General features: G+C 43.5%; 1 protein-coding gene across 4 annotated transcripts; it reads right to left on the reverse strand.

Annotated features, from left to right (window-relative positions):
• Positions 1-732: 732 nt before the first annotated feature.
• Positions 733-17,201, reverse strand: HELQ (helicase, POLQ like). Of its 4 annotated transcripts, none has more exons than XR_013585931.1 (19): positions 16,950-17,201; positions 14,852-15,080; positions 13,551-14,520; positions 12,922-13,100; positions 12,157-12,357; positions 11,791-11,866; positions 11,574-11,671; positions 10,899-11,006; positions 10,278-10,423; positions 7,693-7,926; positions 7,085-7,226; positions 6,815-6,919; positions 5,769-5,997; positions 4,000-4,157; positions 3,560-3,658; positions 2,874-3,047; positions 2,649-2,762; positions 2,425-2,554; positions 733-1,410 (listed from the first exon to the last, which is right to left on the reverse strand). XR_013585931.1 is itself a non-coding variant. In XM_078599370.1 (19 exons), exons 1-19 carry the CDS (start codon positions 17,012-17,014, stop codon positions 1,324-1,326), a joined length of 3,549 nt encoding a protein of 1,182 aa, XP_078455496.1. In that variant the 5' UTR covers positions 17,015-17,200; the 3' UTR covers positions 733-1,323. The 4 variants fall into 4 exon arrangements, 3 of the variants coding, with proteins under 3 accessions (XP_078455496.1, XP_078455497.1, XP_078455498.1); XM_078599370.1 differs by having other exon boundaries at positions 2,425-2,559; positions 16,950-17,200; XM_078599371.1 differs by having other exon boundaries at positions 2,425-2,559; positions 14,852-15,154; positions 16,950-17,199.
• Positions 17,202-17,251: the final 50 nt, after the last annotated feature.

Consider the following 17,251-nt stretch of genomic DNA (forward strand, 5'->3'; position numbering starts at 1 on the left):
TCCGAGTAAAATTTGAGGATTGTTGCCTTTTCAAATTCCTCGTCCTAGTTTACAAATCTCTCCATGGTCTGGCCTCAACGTATCTCGCTTCTTTCCTTTCGTTCTGCACTCCTCACCCCCTCTGTGTTCACAATCCGAGCTGCCTGGTCCCCCTCCTGCCCAATTACGAGTCCGTTCTCTTCTCACCCCCTTACACTGGAACAAGCTGTCCCGACAATCCGATTCACTGTCCATATTTCGTTCTTCTCTTAACTCACTTATTTTACTGGTAGGAACCTCCTGGTTACACCAGCCCACAGGGGATTGTGTCCGTCGTGCATCCAAAAATGGGAGGGGAGGGGCTGCGTGGGGAGGGGCTGGGTGGAGAAGGGCTGGGTGGGGAGGGGTGGGGCTGGGAGGGGTGGGGAGGGGTGTGGAGGGGCTGGTCACCCCGTGGTGCCCTTACGCCGGCTTGTGCTCGCCCACAGTCGGGCATATTTGTGGAATACACCACGCCGCCGTTGACCCTGGCCATTGAGCAACCCAACGTTCCTACCAGCTCCCTCCGCAGGAATGTGTTCTCTTGCTTACCCAAACTCCCCATAATTAACACCGTCATTCCTCTTCTCAACTTCCCTCACCATTCATTACACTCGCTCATCATTGATCACTCATCGTCACTTTTATCATCGTTTTTCACGCATCACTTCTGTACAAATAGCTAATTCCTTGTTCAGCGCCTTGGTCAAAGAATGCAGATGGAAGCAAGTTTTATTAGTCGCACATGACGTGTGAAACATTTGAGAACAATCCAGTTGTAGTTATAAACTGCTTGACCGGGAATTTACTGCAACAGTATATATATTCTATTTCAATGGAGTATTGTTTGTAACATTCTAATTTGTGATTAGTGTTAATGTACAGTGCATCGTAGAGTAAGCAGAACCTCTAATATAAGTAATAAATTACAACCCTTTGCCAATCCACTGCTTAACACCTCCCCACCCCGTTGGGTCACGGAGGTTGTTTGACCATACTTAGTCACGCTGGTCAGTGAAGGTAGGTGGGGGGATGATCCAGGACTGGTTCAGATGCCACTGATGTTAGCCATGGCCGAGAATCAACCTGGCCGCCGGGTTCATACCACAGTAAGCTAATCACTGTACTACTCACACACAAAAATATATACAGTATAAATAGATGTATACATTAACAGCTGGGTGAGCATCTCCAAACTAAACCCAGGATTGAAAACTATTCACAAATTTACAGAAAAATGACATTTATTATATACACTGTTAAAATTAACTGTTTTAAAAAAACCTGCTACAGTAAACAATGTCATCACGTGAGTAGAAGAGGGAGTTCAGGAAGGGCCAGTAGCTCATCAGCTTCTTCCCGCAACGCTTCAGCTTTTTCTGTCAGCAAGAGCTGGAAAAAAAAACAAACGCAGATGAGGCTTAGAATCAGAATATTTATACTGAGGAATCCGATGAGCTATTTCTCATTTCACATTGCTTGGGGTAAACATTGAGCTCGTTGATACCGCAGTGTGCATTACTGTGCACCGTCAACCTTGAGGGATTATGCAGATACTTCAGCAATGCCTATGACCGAACCGCCTGGAATGCGCCCAGTCTCGTCAAGCCTGGATATCGATTGTAGAGGTGATCAACATAAAGGTTATCGGTGAATGCAGGCACGGCTTAACATTCATCATTGCCCTGTATATTGCCTTCGATATTTTGGACTAGGTTTCTGCCTAATGTTCCATAAAATTTACATTCATACAATCGATTTGACTACTTGGGTAAGGTATAAATAAGTAGATTTAATAATCCAGTAGAGGGCACCCTTCTGTTAAAAGTACAGCGGTATATACTGTCTGAATGGGTTCCAGTGCCTGGATCCAGGATATTGATGCTGGCCATACCTTCAATCTTACAGCATCGTGAAAAATAAACATGACATGAATTTTTCTCACTGATAGCAATTTATGAAATACAAACATTTATAATTAAGTCAATGTTATGTATGCAAATGTATGTATATGCATGGATTCTGTAACACTGTCCAACACGCATTGTCCTTGAAAGTATTGGTGAAAACATTCCAAGTTGAACGAGCTGACGTCACAGTGCATGCCGTGAAACATCACAAGATTATAGTGCACAAAGTCGCATAACTTCCTTGGCCTACAAGAATAATCATTGTTAACCCTAGTTTTTTCTCCAAGTTTTGGGCAACCCTTTGATAATTTATACTGATTTTCTCTAGGTTAAGTTGTTTAAGAACAACATAATTACATTATTTAAAAAAAAATCTTTATTGGATCATCTTCATAAGAGTTATGATGTGCCTCTACAGATGGACCACACCAATACATGAATGCTTTCAACCCGAGATGGAAAGCGTTTAAACAAAAAAGAGCAATGCCATGCTTACCTTGGCAGAGAAAACAATCTGCTTGGCCTGCCTGTGTGGCAGGAACTCAATCTGTTGCACCAGATCCTTGGGGTCAGCATTGGCCAGCATTGCCAGGGACTTAAAGCCAGCTTTATACAGCTGCCGGGCTCTGGCCTTCAAGACAAATTACATTTCAAAATCAGAATATTGTCACTGTATGAACATGTTGCTGTATAATTGATGTGGTGGCAGCATGTCCTTACCTCCTTCACACCAGCCACCTCCATGAGTGGAATCAATTCTGACTTCACACAGTAAGAGAGTTTTTGTGTGAGATCAGCAAACAGTAGTTGGTATGCCCAGAATTCGTCTAGTTCCTTCAGTGTAAAGACAAAGACTTCAGAAAGTCAGTTCACAATCATAACCAGATGAACACGATTAATATACATGGGCTCTAAGATGCTGTGTCTAGTGATTTCGGACATTACCTGGCAAAAATGCACGATGCAGGAGGCAAAGGCTGCTGCAGACCCCACCAGGTTTTGAATGAAGCCACGATTTTGGCCAAACTTGGAGGCAACTTCCCACACTGATGTTTGTTTATATAAAGCGTAGAGGACCAAAGCCAGGTAAAATCTGTTCACTACTCGCTCGTCCGTTTTCTGTAATACCCAAATGCAGAACAAAAATACAACGTTTCATATTCATTTCAAAACCATGACATGATTTTTAATTGTATGCTTTTCTTATACTTTTAAAACAGGTTATCTAACGTGTTCATGCTCTACTGTAAACAATACGCGGCACCGTACAATAGCTTTATGGCAGATATCATTACATCAGACATTGTAAAGTAGATTTTTTTAATTTAAAGCTTTCATGACTGCAGGGATTCATATTCTTGGTTCTTTCGGTAAAGTCACGTAGAAGGGAAATAATACATTTATATTATTTATAATATATTTATTTTATTTTATTATTTCCCTTCTTTCGGTAAAGTCGCGTAGAAGGGTAATAATAAAAGAAAAATGTGTTTTTATTAATAATATATTTATATATTTTTATTATTTCCCTTCTACGTGACTTTACCGAAAGAACCAAGAATATTGTAAAGTAGGTACAGACAATACGAAAATCTAAACCATTTAAATCTTTGGCTCAACAAAGTTGGTACCTGTCTTGTGCTTTGTCCAGCTACTTTCCTGGCTATGAAGCTCTCCGAAACGCCAACGGAAGTGGCCACTTTCTGTTCCGTCACATCCAGCTGATTAAACTACAAAACAAAAACATGTCTTGTGCAATTTTTGTAACAACTTAGCATTCATTAAGGATATCCTACAATACAGTGAATGTAACATTTTCAAATAAAGAATAATCAATTTCAAATAATAGTGATAAATTAGAGAATTTTAAAGCTTCTACATGTTGCCGCCCACCAATCTCAATACCCTCATAAAATCTTAAGCTATCGCTTTCACAACAATCAATCACCTGTTGGGAAGAACGACGGTCATAAATCAGTGGGGTATCTAACAATCAACATTTAAATAAAATAGTTATATATATATCTAGTTACATACATGATGTTCATATCGTGATCCAATGTGTCCACACCTGTCTCATGTACGTGTTCCAGTCTGGTCTGCACTGAGAGACCATGTCATACGGTGTCGCCAGGTAGATGAGGTGTAGGTAGTTGTTCAGCACCAAGCCTTCAATGCCCACTTTTAGATCTTGGTACAGCACGGTACAAAAAGCCAAATCAACGGATCCTGCGAAACAAACGTGACATTAAAACACTGCGTGCATGCATGCGTGTTTATGCATGAAGCCTACTTCAACATAACTTTTTAATTAAATGTCAGGCTTGCCTTAAAAGTGAGATTTACCCGAGCAAAAAACATCTAACTTGTAGTGCCATGCTGAGGCTGTGGAACACAAGCGTGAAGCTTTATCAGTGGCCAGGTGCTCAATCAAAATCATTATGACACACTTCATCCCCAATTTAAAGTGTTATTGTCTCAAAAATTAAGATTTCAAGTTTGTTTTGGGACAGCCCAGGGCATATGGCCTATGTCCATATCCACAAGCAAACTAGACTTTTTTTGGGGGGTGTATATTTATTCAACTCGTTCAAGAGGATGCCTACTGTGGAGATGGAGCGATGAGATCAGTTATGCGAGGGTCTGTGAGGTACTGTGAGGGATACTGGATCATTGGGAGGCATTCATCCAGCAGTGGATAAACAATGACCGATGGTAATACATATACACCATTGGAACCTCCTTTTCCAGTAGCAAAATATGATAATTGTTTTTTTTACCCTTTTATCTGGCAACAAAACTGACACTTTTTTTTACAAGGAGTCATGTTTGCATTAACCACAATACCTGCGGTCAGAATGCAAAAAAAAACACAACTCTGATAATGTATGCACTGTCCTTGAAATTGATTGGTCCACACTCGAGACAGCTTTTCTTAGAGCCTAGTCTCACATGGTGTTGGACCAGATGACGCCAAAAGTGTGCCTTTTGGCGTCATCTGGTCCAACACCATGTGCGCCTTTTGGCGACCAGATGACGCCAAAAGTGTGCCTTTTGGCGTCATCTGGTCCAACACCATGTGAGACTAGGCTCTAATAAAAGCTGTCTCGGGTGTGGACCAATCAATTTCAAGGAAAGTGCATACATTATCAGAGTTGTGTTTTTTGTTTGCATTTCGAACGCAGGTATTATGGTCAATGCAAACATGACTCCTTGTAAAAAAAACGTGTCAGTTTTGTTGCCAGATAAAAGGGTAAAAAAACAATTATTATCGGTAATACATTTATTTGTATTATCGTTGCATTCATATTTGTTCACTGTGAATCACAAGTATTGTTGCAATGCAAATGCAGGGCAGAAGGAATAGACTGAGGGTGAGATGGAATAGACCGAGGGTGAGATGGAAGGATGTGGTGAAACAAGATATGAGGGTAGTGCCTGTGACTATAAGAAAGTCACAGATAAGCATGTGGAGAGAGAAAAAAATCCACGCAGCCCCACCCTAGTCAAACACATTCCTGCGGAGGGAGCTGGTAGGAACGTTGGGTTGCTCGGTCAATGGCCAGGGTCAATGGCGGCGTGGTGTATTCCGCAAATATGGCCAACTGTGAGGGCGGGCACAAGCCGGCGTGAGTAGGTTACCCTGTGGGCACCACGGGGTGACCAGCCCCTCCCCACCCAGCCCCACCCCTCCAACCCTCCCCTCTCCACCCAGCCCCACCCCTCCCATTTTTGGATGCACGACGGACGGACACAACAATCCCGTGGGCTGGTGTAACCAAGAGGTTCCTCCCAGTATAATGGGAACGTTGGCATAGAAGCTGAGAAGAAGAAGATTACCCTTGAATGTGGCTTGACCAAGCTTGGTGATCTCCAGCAGCTGCTCAGAGGGTGCAGCGGCCCCCTCGGACCTGCTGCAGAGCCTCACCAGGCCCGACTGCAGCAGCTGCTGCAGGCAGTGTCGGCCCAGCTCCCAGAGTTCCTTCATCCCACCGCCCTCCTGCTGCTGCTGCACCCCAAACAGGGTGGTCTCCAAAAAACGATGTATAGCGTCGATGTCCGTTGTGATCTGTTACCAAAAAAGTAACGGAGAGTTGTAATTGCGGTTTGTAAATTAATAATATTTGTTGCCGAGACATTGTATGATCGCCAACAAGTAACGCAAATTATTATGCGAGGAGCGGTTCAGATTCATTAATTAAAATTAATCATCGCGTTCATCATACACATTTAATCATGCATGTAAGAATACATTTTATATTTATTTGTGCTCTATGTCATTGGTTTGCGTGAACCCTGCAGCCTCTATTGGCATTACACTCACCACGTTGTTAAAAAATATATATTGTTGAATCACTGCTCCAAATCGTGAGAATGTACCAAATCGCAAGGGGTTGAAGCATTACATGTCTATACATATATATGCACCATTTATTTTTACTAAACCAATGTCCTTAGGCTATATGGTAAACCCAACTTTGATACTCCTAGTGTACATTTCACGAATGCGATGGAAGGTGCTACGAGTGTGAACAGCAAATTGCTTAGGGACGTGTGCATTGTACCATGCGAATTACCAACATTAATCAGACCTGTGACTTCACACAATCAAGCATGATTTGTTTAAATTATGAATATTTAACTACCACAAACCGTTTAATATAAAATGTATCATGTCAAATTCATGAATTTGTTGCCCCAACAGTTTGTAAACGTTAAACATTGGCTCCAAAAAAACACACACACACAGGTGCCAAATATTATTAAACAGATTTGTCTCCTGACAATTTTAATTAAAGCTGATGGTTGCTGCGTAACATTTCCATGAAAATGTCATTGCAGTTCATTACGTGTGCAATTAACCTTATAAGCATGTCAGAACTGACCTTCAAGCCAATGAGTGACAAGAGTAGGCTTTGAACTCCTTTCCCATCCTCGTATGTCAGGCTACTCTGGCAAACTTCAAATGGCCCACCCACAAGTGTCACCGCCTAAAAGTAAAACAGAAAAATCGGTTACAAAGAGCACACTTCCGCTACACAAGAACAAGGTAGGTAGGTCGGTGTGGTAATTTTAACAAGAAGCTCAATTTTAAAATGGGATGTCCTTCAGCTAAATATAAAATTGGAAGCATGACAGCAGCACAACCGTTACACCTTGGCCTTGTCCCTGCTGTTGACGATGGTGATGCTCTCTCCGGACGAGTCTATCCCTGCCCGCCCGGCACGGCCCACCATCTGCTTGTACTGGCTTCGGCTTAGGAAGGAATTGCCGATGTAAGGGGACCGGAGGATCACCCTGAAGGCGGGTGTGTGCATTGGGGCAGGAGGCAGAGGAGACAATCCACAAATTATCAATGAACAAGAAAAACATTCGAGCACAGTTGTGCCGCATAGCACTCCGATGTGCTTTTGGGTTGTACCGCTTGTTGTTAGGCATGACGTCCGACGTATGTCGCCCTACGTGTTGACAGCTTCTTTGAGAACATCATGCCAAACACGCGGTCCAACCTTAAAAATCATCGGAGAGCTAGACTTTGTGCAAGGTGACTGCATACTTTTTATTGCGCTCCGCCAATGGCATCTTCATGGCGAATGAGTATCTAGATTGGAGGCGCACATCTTTTAATTTGCACATTTTAAACATCTTTGGTGTGTCAATGATTGACGGCTAACTTCACGGTGGTTATGTATACATGTTGAACTTCTTTCGCGCCGTACGAAGCCAACCGTGCTAATCGGAGATGCGGCTATGAGGTGGCCACCTGCGTGCCGGTAGATTGACGCCAGCCGCCAGTGTGGAGGTGCATGCGAGCAGGCAGAGCGTGCCGGCCGAGTAGGCCTCCTCGATGAGGCGGCGCTCCTCGCCCGTGAGGCCGCTGTGGTGGTAGGCCAGGCCGTAGGGGACGGTGCGCCGCAGCACGGGACATAGCTCCCCGTCGGCCTGCAGCTCGGCCAGCAACGCGCGCTTCTCCTGCTCGCGGTGCTGCAGGAACGTCCTGCGGAATGTGAGAACGTGCCGAAAAAGGACGGTTCGGCTGATGTTGCCACCTGCAAGCGGTTTCTCCTCTCCAGACGGTGTCATCGATAATTGCTGTCAGTGCCTGCGAAGTCCGTTTGTTAATCTACTGCTGGATGGGGGCCTCCCCACACCTGTGTGTGTCATAAGGATTATTTGACCATACTTCACGCTTGTTCGTGTGAATCGATTTAAAGCATAGATGGGGAAGCACAGCAGTGCAGCTCCTGTGTATTTTTCTGCACTGCCCACCACGTAGCCCCATGAAGCCATATGCCAACCTGTATTTGCGTGGTGTTCACCCATCCAAGCATTATCTAGTTTCAGTTCTCCTTAGCTTGAGATGACAAAATTAGGTGCATTCTGAGTGATTTGTTTATTGGCATTGCACACAGCACAAATGTAATAGTGCATAGTGGCAAAAAAACTGTTTTTGGAGCATTAGCACAACGTCAAATAATCTAGAGTTAAGGTATTTGTGATAAGAACTTCAACTCTGAAAGATGCAATATTGACTGGTGTTGGTAATTGTTCGATGTTAACGCAGCTCAAAGACACTGAACAATGCTACAGGCAGTCCTCCACCGCCCGTACTTACAAACCCGTTTCCATTAAATCATCTTTTAACATTGACTTAAAACGTGAACTCGCAGTTGCAAACTCAACTGCAAAACTATTTTGTTCAGAGAATCGATCCCACCCCCCCCCCCCCCCCCCGAGACGTTACGATGAGTCGATCTCGCGCTGGGAGTGAGTGTTTGCATGTGTGTGTGAAAGTGTGAGTGTGGGGAGCGGTAGTGCAGCGGTTAGCGTGCTGCAATACGAAAGCGGCGACCTGAGTTCGATTCTTGCTCACAGCCAACACCAGTACTTGGTGTGCAAACATCACCACTGGGGAGACAAAGGCGGTCGGACGTAGTCTTGGCCACCCACCCCCTCATGTGCCATACCGGTCTAAATAAGTGCTACTCGCTAACAGTACTTGCTCCTACAGTCTGTTAAGGCTATATGGGGGATTGTTATCTTTGTGTGCACGTGTGTGCGAGGGGAGCAGTGGTGCAACAGGTTAGCTCGCCGTGCTACCAACCTGCCGATCAAAGTTATACTCCCACTCATGACCAACACCAGTGACGATTAGCTGAATGGGACCTGGGCCTTCCCTAGATCGCCTCAGCCTCAAATGAGTACCTGGTGGTGTGTAAACATCGTCACGAGGGAGACAAAGGTAGCCAAGCGTGGCGCTGTGTGCTGGCCTTCATAGGCTCTGCTCGCTAACAGCACTTGCTCCAACAGCCTATTAAGGCTATACGGGGGATCGTTGTCGTTGGGGTGTCTTTGTGCCACCGTGTGTATGTCTGTATGTATGCACGTGCAGTGTGTGTGCGCGCAATTGAACCTTATGGCGGGACTCCAAGGTCCCATAAGCCCTCAGCTCTCGCATAAACTGCGTTGCGACGTCATTTTATGTCTGTTGAAGGCGAACGATACGGCAATCTAGTCCTCTCGACGAGCTCTACACAATGCGCTAATCAAAATTTCAAAGTTTTATTTATGACTATGGCAATTTTGGCAACGATGGGTGCATGGTGAAGAACGAGGATTGATTTCTGGTGGGTCATTGCGTTGATGTGTGCGGTGGGACAGTCGCCAAAAATAAATAAATTACGATTTTTACTTCCGTTTATTCGGGACCCCGGGGTCCCGCCATAAGGTTCAATTGTGGTGACTCACTGCCCCCCTTCCAACTACAACCTAGGATTCAAGGTATATGAAAATAAAAAAGTGTTTTTTCTATTCATGTTACTTAATTTTTTGTTTTATTTACAATACAGTATTTTTTACAGTATCACATGCAAATGTACAGTATTTATTATTCATTATGAATTTAACAATGCTTTCCTTATTGTTGAACTCAACACCTTTCACAACACTGACCTGATGGGCATTTAAATACAGCACATTATTGTGTTCTGTTCTTATGAATCGTTAGACTTACAAACGGGTCCCAGGAACGAATTGGGTTCGTAACCCGAGGACTGCCCCGTACAAGTTAACTTTCCCTTGAGGATAATAACCAAAACAATTCTGTACAGATGGATGTGTAAAAAAAAAAAATGCACAATAGCCTTCAGAAATTTTCAGTTTAAACAACACGATGCATTTTTGCATTAGGTATTTAAAATATAGATTGTATTCAAGCACTCTCTCAAACTCAAGTGTGCATGTTCGAGATGTTTTATACACCTACGTAAATACATTGAACTGCCTTCTAATGTGACATTATGGTATAACTCTGCAAGGTGTGAGACTGCAATACAGAGGTACACGTACTTTGCCAGGTACTTGCAGATCATCTCCGCCACATTCTCACAGTTCTTCTTCGTGGGGCAGAAGACGAGACAGGAGTGAGCAGGGATGACTTCCGTCACCAGAGCCACGATGTGGTCTGGGTCCATCTTCAGCATTCCGGTTGAGTACTGTTGTCGCAGCGCACACAGCCACGTGTGAGACCACTACCCTCAAATGCTGCTCTGGTCACATTCATCCCTGTACACTTGGGTCTGTGGGCCCTCAACCTTTTTGTCTCTTGGCCACGACGTAGTGCAGGGGCATGCAACCTGCGGCGCCTTGGCCCACATATGGAGTGCGGCGTGGTGATAACTGGCCAGTGAGAACCAGGGAATGCCAACGCTCGGAAAACCACTTGGCTACCGTGATGGCCCACAGGGATCTAGGCGAATCGCAAAGTGATTCGTTCTTGAACAAGGTTACACAACAATTACATGTAGCCCATCATGAAATGTCAATAGACATATAAATAACAAAATTAATAAGCAGTGTCTCCTTTCTCTAGCCATCTCTCCAGATATATATTTCACAGGTTATTCAAACTGTAAAGCTGTTAAAAAGCTTATGTGCTTATTTTATTTTCCTTCATGTCTGTGCACTCACCTTGTAGCTGAGCAGTCGGATAAAATCGAAGCGTTCTTCTGGACACAAAGCCTTGTTGTTTACCTCGTAGATAGAGTCTCCAAGCTTAATATACTCTCTTAGCTCGACCTGTTAGGATCATGGCAACCATGGAGACCTTGTAAGAGGTTGAAAACGTGTACCTTTCACACATCAATTGTACAACATTTTTATGAAAATGAAACTTTAAATAATAATGTGATTCTTGATAATTGATTTTTTACCCTTCTATCTGGCAACAAAACTGACACCTTTTTTTACATGGAGTCATGTTTACATAGACCACAATACCTGCAGTCATAATGCAAACAAAAAAACACAACTCTGATAATGTACACTGTCCTTGAAGTTGATTGGTCCACACCCGAGACAGCTTTCCTTAGAGCCTAGTCTCACATGGGTTGGACAAGATGACACCAAAATGTGAGACTAGGCTCTAAGGAAAGCTGTCTCGGGTGTGGACCAATCAACTTCAAGGACAGTGTACATTATCAGAGTTGTGTTTTTTTGTTTGCATTATGACTGCAGGTATTGTGGTCTATGTAAACATGACTCCATGTAAAAAAAAAGGTGTCAGTTTTGTTGCCAGATAGAAGGGTAAAAAATCAATTGTGATATTTTTACTGGCAAATGAGGTTCCAATAATGTGATTCTTACCGGCCGAAAATCGTTTGTGTACAGCTCCGCATTCAGGAATTTTTGCAAGTCATTTATGTTGCTCAGAGTGGCACTCATACCAATGATCTGAGTTGTTTCTGCAATGAAATAAAGCAAATGCAACAAGACACTGAAGCACAGATGAAACTTAAGCACAAAAATGATGACTGGAAAAAAGCAATAATGTATGATAACTGCAGGATGAGAACAAACGTACTTGATGTATACTGAACTTTGGCCAGCGTCTGCTCCAGGGTGGCCCCACGGCTACCACCTTCACCCAACATGTGCAGCTAAATACCACGCAACAAACCATTAGTACGTAATGAGACTCAAAATGACATTGCACTGACGTTATAGCTCGTGTGCAGCTGCTGGGTGGACTGTTGCATCGTGGGACTGTGGAAAATGGCGGTGGCTTGGGGATGACCTCATCGAGAAGTGGATTTATGATGGCTGATTATGACGATGATGAACATGAGCAAATAAGATGTATGTTTATACGAACATTAATACATAACATTTGGAATGACGTTTACAGGATACCAATATTCGCTGTAATTAAATAATGGAAGCTGCATACCTCATCCACAACGATCAGGCCAATCTCCTGCATACGTCTCTCCTCTAGAAGGGAGTTGACTAGACTGTGGGCTTTTTCAATGGTGGCGATATAGAGAGAATTCTTCTTTAGTTTTTTTCGCGGTGGCATGCGCCCCTTGCTTCCCGCGTATTCCTCTATGAAGATTTCAAGCTCCACACCAAACACGGACAGGCTCCGCACCTGTTAGAGCAGCAGCAGCGACATATCACAATTGTGTGACGTGTGGGAATAATTGATGAACACGAGATTGTACTCTACAACCAAGTATCTGTTCCTAAACCAAGGTATAAATGAAGACAGAAATATTAAACGAGACCTCCAAATTCCCGGCTGCCTCAGTTGACTTATCTTGGAGGACCTTACAGTAATGCCAACACAGTATCACCAATTAATTTGTTTTATATTAATGCCCACTTGATTATAATTGTTCATCTACTAATCACTCAAGGAGGATCAAAATCACATTGAGTAGTGCACTGCGCTATGTCTGCATCGCTTCTGGGCCCATCCTTCAACTATTTGCAGTGACTGGCATGGTGTAGTACGGTCCAAATAACCCCTATGAATGGTATAGCGTGGGATTAACAGAGCTGTAACTAATGCATATCTTTAAAGAAAACAATAATCTCTTGCTTAACGTTAAAATGTACACAAAAGATATTTCACGATTAATGAACAATGCATATGACCACATGTATACTGCTGTGGCGGTGTGGATATGTGCGTGTACAAAAAGCTCGTTACCTTCTCCTGGACAATGGCAACGTAGGGAAGAATGAGCAGAGCATCCCTTCTCTTGCACAACAGCTCCCTCAGCATGAGGATCTCTGCTACGAGCGTCTTGCCGCCACTTGTCGGTAAAGAGTAAATCAGATTCTTCCCTTGTCTCACGGAGTTCAAGGACAAGCAGTCGTGCTGCCAGGCTGTGGATAATATGTAAACACAATTTTTTTTTTATTAAACACACCAGAGAATCTGAAAAAAAGTGAATGTGTCAATTATAATTTTCAAACGGGTGGCTTGTTACAGATTACGAGAACAAAAACGTTCATTAAAATGATTAATTTCAGTGTGCAAGACTACAAAAATGTTTCAACCATTACCTAATTTATGAGAAATTGGATTAGACTTGACAGTTAACATCACTACACTGGTGATAATGTGTAAACTTTTACAGTACGAATAAAAAAAATCTGTGATATGCTGTTATAAAAAAAACTAAATGACACCATCTGATTTGGTAAAATACATGCATCAAAATACCACCACGTACTATTACCATTTCTCCCACTAGAAAAAAAATATGCTGGCATTATAAAACCGAGACAATTTGGTGTAAATATCTTAGTGGAAAAAAAAACCCCACATATTACCGTACAGCTCTTTAATGCCACGCTGTTGTTGCAGAAGGCTGTGCACCTTTGTGGGAAGACCATAGAAAGGCCCAATCTCAAACTGGCTGTCATTGGCACAAGTCTCCATGGCGATCTGCCTCTCGTGCGACAGCGCAGACTCCTGCAGGTGCCTGGTGCGCGACACCACAGGAGTGGCTGCCCTCGCGTTTCCCACGAGCGTATTCTTGATGCGATCTCTTATGCTCATGCCCTTATTGGCTACATCTGTGGGTTCTTTTATTTTTTCCGGTCCAAGCACATTTGTTGAAGAACTGTCAGCTCTTCCGCAAGCGATGTGGTCAGCCGTTTCACTAAAGGCAGCATTTGTTTTATTTGCTTCCTCTTCCGAAAGTGCAGAAGTACAAGTGCGTTTTGGCGGTTTGCTGGTGGTAATCGTACATTCTAAATCATCCTTTAAGATATCAGACAATTTTATTTCATCCTCCGAATTAAAAAAACGCGTTTGTGCATCAGCTTTAGAATTAGACGTTAGTGTGTGAATGGTTTCATCAAGCTTTGGAAGTTTTGTATTTTGAGAACTGCCTCTCGGCCAGCTCTGAATGTCGGTTTCTACATTATTTGTGTTAAAACCGTGATGCAGCTCAGTCTGTACATTTTGTACGAAGTGTACAGAACCCACGCTGTCATTAAATTCTGTTCTCTTGATGGTCTTCTCTTTCCAGTCATTAGGCAGCAATTGTTCTACATTGTGTGTTTTCATTTGACCAATATTGTCGCTGCCCAATGAAGTCCCACTAGACAAAGCAGAGTGTTGCACAAGCTTCTTGGGAAGACAGTTTGGTGGTTCTGGGTCTTTCTGAGTAAGATTGAACGTCTGTGAACAATTGTCTTGGTTGTGCTGTTTTTCAAGTGCATCCATGAATGAGATGTCTCCTGCAATACTGTCATATTCCCCAAACATGTCATCGCTGCTCTCCTCACCATCGCACTTCAAAGGGAAAAAAAACATTCACATCAGTAATGACTATCATGGTCAACTTCGAATCCAAATAAGTGTGAGTGTGTGGGGTGCGGCTATGTAAGGTGCCCTGATTTTTCATGACCCTATTACTTCCTCTCCACAGGTGACTGAATGTTGGCAAAGCAATACAGAAAGTTAAATATGTAAAGAGTGGATTGTTATAGGTGATGGACATGCAGAGGCTTTGAAATAGAAATGTTTTCTCGACATTTCTCCACTTATTCTTTATGGTTTCAGTGCGATATCTATAAGTGGATCATCCTGTACTCGACTGTGAAAAAAAAGTGTCGTCTTTTACCTCTGGCCTCTCGCAGGTGTTGCCTGATGAGCCGAGCTCTTTCGCCATGACATCTGCGATAAAGACTTGCGACGGGAGCTCTTCGCGATCATCAGGAGGAACCATGAATTTCAAGTCCACACGAATGGGAATCCGTTGCCTCACTCGGATGTCTGCACGCCCACTTTGGCTTTTATCCACACAGTGCACCACGACTTTGTCTTTGCTAGGTGTGAGACCCCATTTCTCTCTGCCGCGTTTCACAGAATGAGACACTTTCCAAATCAGCATTCTCACGTCTCTGCAACTCAAACATTACCAACACTGACAAAGGGGCACACCACATTGTTAATTACAAATAGGAAATAAACTGCTGTTGTAAAAAGTGTTTTACAGTTCCAGCAATGTTTTACTGACACACAACCATGGATTTTCCATTGATCTAAATTTCATGCTACAGCTTTAACTGCCAGTCAACTATTATTTGAATATGAATAGATTCAAGCTCCTGGCGAGAAATACAGGGTATGAATTAGCTATCACCGCTAGTGTTGAGATTTAAACAGCGGTTGCCCATTGATTGGCTGCAGAAAGCACTTAAAGTTTTTTTCCGTGGAGTACACCATTTAAATTAATCCAATATACACACATTAAATTAATGTTGCCATTTGTCAATCCAGTGTTGGATGAACCCCCTCCCCACACGGTGATGGTCATTGGTGATCACACTTCACCACGCTGGTCAATGGGGGTTTGCGACAGACCTGTTCAGATCTCACTCGCCACTCGTGTTTAACGGTGCTTGGGTATAAAACTCAGGTCAGACTCAAGACTTTATTTCACCTGATATAAGGCTCATTGAGCTAAGCAGCGATTTCACAGGACGAGCAGGCATGGTGGCGGATAACAGGACATTGCAGCAGGGAATGCGCAAACAAGCGTAAACATTCTAGATTTGAAGTTAAGATTTGAAGTTTTCGTGACTGCAGGAATCCATACTCTTTAGTTCTTTCGGTAAAGTCACGTAGGTACAAAATAAATTAAAGCGTAAACATATTCTTTGGGTCTTTCGGTAAAGTCACGAAAGCTTTAAGTCAAGATTTATATGTAAACATATAATCGGAATAGGATGAGCTATATAGCTATCTTTTTTCACAGATGTCCAGTAAACAAACATTATTCGCACGAAACCTGCCAAAACGTATTGCAAACAGGACAAACAATAAATTGTTGTTTTTATACAAATCGAAACCAGTCCCCAAAAGAGGTCGCTGCTGTGTTCACAGCTAAGTGCAGTAACCGTTGCAGAGAGAATGTCAATACAAATACAACTCAACGCTGGTTTATATAATCTCCAACTGGTTCTCGTGGAATTTCCACGAACGCCCCTAGACTGCAAGTTGAACACGAGCAGCAGTTAATCTGCAGGTAGTCCCCGAGTTACGATGGTCCCGACTTACGATATTTCGATCTTACGATAGCGATACGACACAATTGCCATCAACAACCTAACATCGTTCAAGTATGAAGACGACCGCTGGTATTGCGATCGAAACGTCGTAGTGTTTGTTATTTTCTTTGAACCTATCTACGCGACTTTACCGAAAGAACCAAATAATATTAAGGACGCAATCCAAAAAATAATCATCATGCAGCTCTTATTCTACAACTGTACAGTACTTTGTATCCTGTGCCGTGCGTCTAAAATTGCAAGCTTCGTTATAAACTAAGAATATGAACACGTTAATAACAGTAAAGCCCGTCGTTACAGCGGTACTACTGCATGGTGCCCATATATTGAGGCTTTTAAAATATACATTTAATTTGATGACCCGTGTCACTGTTTACAAATGTGACTACTGTTGTATCCCGATCTCTTTAGTTATCTCCAGGTTAAACAAAACAAAATACCGCCACCATTAAGACCAAGCACGCGTCAGACAAAGCTGCAAACACAACCTAAACGCACACCCACAAGATACAAAACATTCATGCGTTATGGTTACGAGTTGCCCCTGCTTCTCGGAGGCCGAAGCCCCTACCCCGCACCCCCCCGGCTCGCCTGGAAGCCCCTACCGAGGGAGACGCCACCCAAGGCGGCCGCGCGCCGCCCGCTCACCGGGGGGAGGGGGGGGCGGCACGCCGTCGTCGAGTAGTCGAATGCGGCAGCGCTCGTGACAACATTCGCCTTTCAATGCGGTTATTATTCGTTGTGTGTGTGCGCGGGCGTCATTGCGGCGCGTTTAAATAACTAGGCGAAGGATGGCGACAAATTTCGCCTTCGAGCTGACGAGCCTTAAATTGCACAACAATTGTCCGTGCGTCGATGAGTTATGTGAAGGCGTTTGAAAAGGAGCTCGGTGATTGGACGAAGTTGGCAGCCAATGGGCGCCCAGGAATCGTGCGCACAACGTGCGAGGT

The sequence above is a fragment of the Lampetra planeri genome, chromosome 12, assembly GCF_965212315.1.
Source record: "Lampetra planeri chromosome 12, kcLamPlan1.2.h2, whole genome shotgun sequence".
NCBI classification, from domain to species: domain Eukaryota; kingdom Metazoa; phylum Chordata; class Hyperoartia; order Petromyzontiformes; family Petromyzontidae; genus Lampetra; species Lampetra planeri.

Coding starts and splice junctions, on each gene's coding strand:
- HELQ (XM_078599370.1), bottom strand. CDS start 17,014: ATGTTGTCACGAGCGCTGCCGCATTCGACTACTCGACGACGGCGTGCC. Junction 15,081..16,949: donor GCCGCCCCCCCCTCCCCCCG/GTGAGCGGGCGG, acceptor GAAACGCGGCAG/AGAGAAATGGGGTCTCACAC. Junction 1,411..2,424: donor AGATTGTTTTCTCTGCCAAG/GTAAGCATGGCA, acceptor TTTTTTTTCCAG/CTCTTGCTGACAGAAAAAGC.